At 34.4% G+C, this 7,568-nt stretch overlaps 1 protein-coding gene across 3 annotated transcripts; it reads right to left on the bottom strand.

Moving 5' to 3' along the window:
* Positions 1-235: 235 nt before the first annotated feature.
* On the bottom strand, positions 236-7,183 carry LOC108223852 (F-box/LRR-repeat protein At3g26922). 3 transcript variants are annotated; one of them, XM_017398290.2, is made up of 6 exons: positions 7,078-7,183; positions 5,459-6,366; positions 5,169-5,339; positions 4,050-4,752; positions 690-1,605; positions 236-591 (listed from the first exon to the last, which is right to left on the bottom strand). In XM_017398290.2, the coding sequence occupies exons 1-4, from the start codon at positions 7,133-7,135 to the stop codon at positions 4,453-4,455; spliced, it is 1,437 nt and encodes a 478-aa protein (XP_017253779.1). In that variant the 5' UTR covers positions 7,136-7,183; the 3' UTR covers positions 236-591; positions 690-1,605; positions 4,050-4,452. The 3 variants fall into 3 exon arrangements, with proteins under 3 accessions (XP_017253779.1, XP_063950550.1, XP_017253781.1); XM_064094480.1 differs by having other exon boundaries at positions 690-1,593; XM_017398292.2 differs by having other exon boundaries at positions 5,459-6,353; positions 7,078-7,165.
* Between the last annotated feature and the right edge of the window lie 385 nt (positions 7,184-7,568).

Genomic DNA, 7,568 nt, shown 5'->3' with positions numbered 1-7,568 from the left:
CATCCGTCGTTACCTTCCTGATGTTTCCAGTACAGTATTTCATTTAATCTTCAGTCTTTTACCCTTATTCCCGGGTCCTGTATGTTATCTAACTACCCAGTTGTCCACTTATTTATTATGTGTCATACTAGAGCATTAAATTTGCACTACAGTACTCCAGTACTAAGTGTTAACATGTTCTAAATTATTTTACCAATCTATATCTATATAGCAGTTCAAATTTATCTATATCATGGAAACCAAATCATACTTTATTTCCTTGTCAATACAAGACGAAAATCCACATGTGAAGTGCTTTTTCTGGCCTTTACCGACCTTATTTACAAACTAAAACTTAAACCTGCTAGGGAAGCCAACTACTATTCTTGGCTCCTTTTATTTTAGTTTCACTTTCTTTTGCTGCTTATCAAAATTCCCATTCCTCTTTAGCCTCAATTAACGGAGCTTATTCTGTTCATTTCTTCTTTACTTCGGGTGGGTTATCTTCCTGTCCTTCCTTTTGTATCCTTTTTTATAGGCTTTGGCGACCATTGCCCGCCTCTTCCACAGCTTTTTTATTTTTTAAGTTTGCTGCGACTCCTACACTTTCACCTGTGACATCAAACAAACGCAGTTACTATCTTATTAAAATTTTCCGGAGACCTATTATGCATCACTAGTTAATACAACCTATTAACCATATTAATTACCATAACCAGTAGCTCCAGTTTTCAACCGCTTAGTGTTAGAGTCCACTATTTCTGCATTTGGAACCATTCTAGTAGAGTCAACACTCACTGAAATCTGATTTGGATCTAGCTCCTGCACTTGACTCTCCATCTGGTATGGGCCATAGTTTAACCCAGTAGTTTTTAGTGATACATTATACTGAAGTGTTGGTTTGTGTCCCCTCTCCAGCTCTTCGACCAACGCTGCACAGTCTTTCTGGATATGATTTATGTGACCACAAAAGGAGCAGAACTTAGGTAACCTCTCGTATCGGAATGAGACCCATATGTTGTCCTTGTTCTTGTCTAAATTCAGAAATTTTCCCCTGAGTAGAGCTTTTGTGGAGTCCAAACCTACTCTAAACCGCATGAAGCTGCTCTGACATGTGGGGTCAAACTCCATGAAATCGCCCATTGAGTTGGCTATTTCCTTGCCCAATCTTTCGCCATAAGGCTTCACAAGGAGACCTGGGGGGATCCCGTGTACTTGTACCCAGAAGGGGATTTTGTGAAAAGATTCTGTATTTACTTGAGTCATAGCATCAACCTCAACTAAATTAGATAACTTCCTCCGAAGGCCCATGGTTGCCCTCTAATTGTTCTATTCTTTACCGCTTCCGAATCAAAATTAAGAATAATAATGCCATCAGTGTAATCCTCTACCTTCACACCCGCTTTGCCCTGCCATATAGACTCGAACAAGTTCTTCAATCCAATTTTGTTTATAGTTTTTCCTGACAACAGTCTTGCATAGATGACTTTGGGGAGAACCGAAGTACTGAACTCCAATACATTAGATGGATTGGTGATAACTTCTAACTCATTGGACTTCAGTTGTAGCTTCCCTAGATCACCCTCAGCTAATGGAACTGTTTCCTTCTCCATACTGAGAAAAAGCCTGTACTTTTGTATAAAGTGTTAGAGCAACCCCAATGGTGTTACTTATCTTCGACCCCTAAAATATAATAAAATAATGATTACCTAAAATATAAGTAAGCAAAAACTTATTTTACTCCAATGATATTCCCTATAATCATCCCTATATTTGAAAAAAAAAATATTTTATTAAAACTTTTACTATGGTGGGTACATAAAAAAAGGAGGGAAAATAAAAAATGAAAGAAAATGAGAGAGAAAGAGATGAGTTGGAAGAAATAGGGGCTCACTTTTCTATCCCAAAAGAAGGGGTTTTGTTTTCTCTCACCTAAAAATTTTAGGTAAGGAAAGGATGGTTGGAGTGAAGAATTTTTACTTCAACCCCTATTTTTGTACACAGGCTCATTATAGGTAAGGGAGGTGTTCCCTTGGAGTTGCTCTTAGGGGAAGAGGTGGTTGCAATTTAGATGTTTAGCTAGTAACATATTTATATTCATACATGCCTGAAATTAATCCTAAATATCGGCTTTAAGATCAGGTCATGAGTACATAGAATATTCATTAGTTATTAACTTTCTCAAAAAGTTCACTCTGCCTATAATCAGACATTCCTAAAAGTATTTCATTGATTTCTGCTGAAAAATAGGCATCCAGCTTACGGACTGGTATTATGCTTATTAGTTGGTGATTTTAAAAACCACAATTTTGTATTTCCTTTAATATCGCCTTTCTTTTTCTGATCTCTACCTTAATCTTATTATTTTTATAATTGAGAATATGTGTTATTCTGTGATTATAATTTTGAAACCTCTCTGACCTAAAAAACTTCAGTATATTATATGAGACAAAAAGAACCCGTTGCATATAAGGTTTTATATTTATTTATTATTTTTTGTTAAATGGCGTATAGAAAACTCTGCTTTTCATTTCATGTCTTTTAGCTAAAATTGGAGCTTTTAAGATTGTAAGTATAATCAATGTCATTTGCTACATTATTACTCAATTATACTCAGACATTCCTCCTTACCTAAACAAGGAACAATTTACTTTACTTTCATTATAATTAAGTTCTATAACAGATCCTTGATTCCCGCCCAGACTTATTTATAGTTAGAATATTCAAAACTTGAGGAATACAATAGATTTAAATATGACCTTGATTACTGGATTTTAGATTCTAATTAGAAAACTCTATGATTCTAGTCATTGTAATCTCCATCAAATTCAGTGCTTTTAGTATTTCCGGTAATTTTGACTAGCTCTTACCAATTGGTCCTTGATTTTAGCTAAACATTAAAGCCGGTCATATCTATTCTCCCTGATTAAAAGAGGTCTTAACCACCTAATACTCTAGGATATTAAATTCGATTTTTTGAGTAGTCTTTCCTTTTATATCCAGCAACAAATACTGATACTCTACATTTCTTTTATACTGAATAAAGAAAATATCTCTTTTTTACAGTTTGGAGCTCAAAGTTTAGAAGTTTTTGTGTCTCCAACCTTTATTAGTGTACTTGATCAGTTCTCTGTTGCTTCCGTTCAGTTCTATAGAGTAAAACGTATGAGATGTCTTGTCCTTTGGATATTTTAAACGCGAATATGTCCAAAGACATAACAAGTTCATTGGAATTCACCAAACAAAAGCCACCAGAGGTGCCAAAAAACCTTAAAGGTACCAAAACAAAGCCATCCATAATGGCCGCCATGATTTTGAAGATCATGGTACTTTTACAAGCATATATATAGTAAGCCCACCATTAAAACTATCATGCAATATGGCTTAGACTCACTTAACTACTGGAACCAAAACCAAAACTAAATTGACTCTACTAGAACTATAGTAGTGGTTTCCACACAGGTGGAAAACACCTACAGATAAAAAGTTAGCACACATTTAACTTCATATTTTTGAGTAATATGCTCATAAGATGAACATATGTCTACCAATCTAAGCAAATAGATACACCAAACGGCTTCTTCACAAGACCAATTTAAAATTGCCTATGTCTCAGTATGTATAAAACATTGTCTAAAAGATCAGTATTAGCATCCAATAAATCAATCAACAATTATTTGCAGAAGAAAGGTGTAAACTCATGACGGACATCTAAATCTATCGGCTTGCATAATATAGGAGTTCTGAATTGCAAAGAAAGAAATTTTAACTCATATAGCATGCTATTAACCAGTCAAAAAAGATAGAAATACCAACAAACTTTTATATAAGCATAAGCCACATAAAGAAGACGATTAAGACACAAATCACATTCACAACCAACTCATGTGAATCATTATAGCAATATGCATTAAATTAATAAAACAAGCAGTCACTCAAATAAAACCAATTGATCACAATCAATATATACACTTAAAAACATGATACATAGATAAACTTATATATATGCATAAACCATGAATAACCAACAAAGTTGTATATACATCAACAAGGCAAAGTAATTAGCTGACCTTGTAAAATCTTGAGTAACCAGATGGAGAAAACTAATCCCCGGTGTTTATGTACTGTCTAACGGACTCGGCGATCTCAGGTCCGATGCCGTCGCCGGGGAAAAGAGACGAAAGGTCTTTGAATTCACAACCTGAATTTGGTTCTTCATTCATTGCAACAGCTTCACTCGGCTACAAAGTTTGGTCCTGAAATGCTATCCTCCGAAACTCATACTTTTAAAACCACAGAATATCTGAATTTGAATTTTACAAAAACTCTGCCCATTGTCATCTGCACCTAGCATTACTAGCTACTTAACAGATGATGCTAAATGGTTTGAAATTTATTTCAATACTCAAAATAATTGAAAAGGTCTCAAGACACATGTCAACCCAACGCAAGATTACAAACAGGAATAATTAACTAGCACCAGATGACTTGTGCATCTAAGGATAATCTGTGGATTTTCCGCAAATCTCTTTTAATTTTCAACTTGTCTTCCAGACTGGTAATTTTTGTGTTGCAGGAAAGTGAAATCACTTTAAGTGAAGGTGAAGAAGCAAGCAGAAGTTTGATGAAATTTTGGACGAATCTTGAATACTGGATGCCCTTAATTTTTACAGTTTGGAGTTGGTCCAGACACATGTCTTTCGAATCCAGTGATGCGAAATAATTATCGATCGTTGATTCTTCAGGAGTCGAACTCTTCACTCTTTCAAGTGCCTACATGCAAACATTTCAAACATAAATGTCTATATATTTTTTTCTAACTTTAAAATGCTTAGTACATTGCTTCATATATACTACTTACTCAGCACGAACAAAACTAGAAAACACACGTTGGAGGGGCAGAACTTTTTCTTATCAAGAAATAGATTACTAAAATCTAATAAAACCAATTAATTTATAAGTAAGAAATTCAAATTTACAGATGTACTTACCTCTATCCCTATATTGATAAATTCATATATAGTTGAAGGGAGTAATAACTAAATATTAATATATTAGTACAAAAATCGTGTATATTTAGTTTTTTTCCAAGTAATTTTAATACTAATTCTTTGAATCTACGGTGTTTTGGTGTGGCGGTTGCCACTGCCGGCCACCCATTCCCTCCGTCCCCGACTTAAAGTTCTTACCAGCATTATGCAAATATCTTCCAAGTTGGGACAACTTCTGATAATGTAAACAAGATTTAAGATCTGGCAAAAATTATGCATTTTAAGCCGGAACACCGTCAATGTTGAAATTCTCAACTCAATCGCTTTTGTTGCAGGCCTTGCCAAATCTGGAGGAGGTGGTCCGAAAACCTGAATATGTATTTGTGTGAGTACGGATGTGCGCCATTATACAATTCTCTCTGTATGTTGGTAACTCGCAAGTTAAAAAGACTATGAATAACTAAGTTTGCAAAAAAAAATCACATTACCTCGAGGGTGGTACCATCAAGTGATAAGTTACTAAAATGAGGAATCTTACTTAGAAGCTCGATCAATTTGCTCGCTCCTTTGATGTTGGAATTTGAAGCCTTCAATGCAAGACCTAGGAATTTGAGTTTTGTGGTACTTTGGAACCATTTCCACTCAATTGTAGTACTAGTAACAATAAAGAGTCTTCGTAAATGGTTACCACTTATGAATTGGGGGGTTAGGTGTTCAATTCCTATACAGTTTCGCAGATACAAAACCTGAAGTTGTGTTCCGAATGTCATGTCACGTGGAAATGAGATGGCGGAGAGTAGAACTTCTGTCAGATTAGTGAAGCTTCGAGTATCAATGGATGGACCCACAATACAGTGATGGAGAAATAACCGAGTCAACTTATGACAATCAAACAATGCAGGGGAAAGTGGATAGACCTCCAGCTTTTCAAAGTAAAGATATATTTCCTTAACACCCTTGCCTGATAATTGTCGAATTATCCCCTGATGAATAGACCAGTGGCGAAGCACAGGGGTAGTGTACAGATTAAATTTCTGTATGGGGCCAGTGTGAGATGAGATAATCATTTTGAAGGCCTTTATAAATTCAGATTTGTGTGTGGTTATCTCTTTACTGGAAGTCAGCCGAGAATTAAATTCCCTATCAAGAGCTACGACAGGATACTCAGGCCAAAAATTTCTCCAAGCTCTTGAAAGGATACTTGTTCTTGCTACATCATGAATTGGCAGACGATCAAAGATACGAGTAATCAACTCTTCGGGCAAGTAGCTTATCCTATCCTCTCTTTCATCTCTGAATTGCCTCTTTGACAATGGTGCAGCAGCATTGCCTCCACAATTGATTTGCCCATTTTTGACATCACTCATCATGCTTTCTTTTCCACTGATATTTATATCTAAATTTCAAGAACCATAGTTTACAAGAAAAAAAAAACACCAGGCAAATACTGAATTAAACAGCAGCTGTGTAAACAGAAGTTGGGACATTGGTAATTGCTTTTTATACTAACAATTAGTACAACAAAGACTAAATGAAGGCTCTCCCAGAAACATTACAGACACCGGGTTTTAATATACTGCCATCAATTAATAATCCATAAAACAACATCTAACCAAAAGATGAGTAATCAAACATAAACTAAACGGGGGACACAATTCTAAAAGTAGATATTTCAATTAAGAACAATATAAAGGTCCGACGTTAAAATACAATATTATTATATGATCGCATAAAGGACTACAAACAATAAAATTTTATGATCAGTTACTTAATATCGAATCAAAACAAAAGCCTGGAGTGAGGTCAACAATATATATAATTTAGTTGTTAATTTTTTGTGCAAAGAATGAGATAAGCGATTAACATATTCTTCGTTACATATCGCTACACTAGAATCATGTTTTTCCTTTGTACATCAAATTTTCTCCGTGACAATTAAGTGAGGCCTGGTTCTCTAATACCTACAAATCTGAGGATTTCATGTAAAGAAGAAGCAAGGTATAATCAAAACAGAGATAATCAAACAAGTAATAAGCAGGAGAGGAGTTCTGAGACAGTAATTGAATAAAGTTGGAGATAAAATTAAAAAAAAAATCATAGAATTTACCAGGAGAACAGAATAAGCACTCTCTACCAATTTCAAGCAAAACGATGAGCTGCCCCATCCCTTCGATATATATATATATACATTCATGTTACATACAAGACTTATTTTAAGGGCTAAAACGTCAATATGTTTTGTAAACAAATAAAAGAATTTAAAAACATAGTTTTGTATAATGACCGTAAATACCCTTAGATTTAAATTAAGTTATGATATCCACAAATAGACAAATATTCTCAATTAGTCTAAAATACCCTTTCGTTTAAGTAAAGACTAAATCTATACTATATTATAATAAGTATCTATAGTATCTATACTATCATCAATATATATATATATATAAAGCAGGATGCGGGCGTCTCTAGAATGGCTCGATTCAGTCTTCTGATTTTTCTTAAATTTTAGAGAGAAAATATAGTTATACTTCGAAAAATCATGTTCAAGAATTCTAAACGTAATACAATTCTTTTCTTATTAAATTCTAAAGATGATGC

The sequence above is a fragment of the Daucus carota genome, chromosome 5 (genome assembly GCF_001625215.2).
Source record: "Daucus carota subsp. sativus chromosome 5, DH1 v3.0, whole genome shotgun sequence".
Taxonomy (NCBI): Eukaryota; Viridiplantae; Streptophyta; class Magnoliopsida; order Apiales; family Apiaceae; genus Daucus; species Daucus carota.
This window is presented reverse-complemented; position numbering and strand designations above follow the sequence as displayed.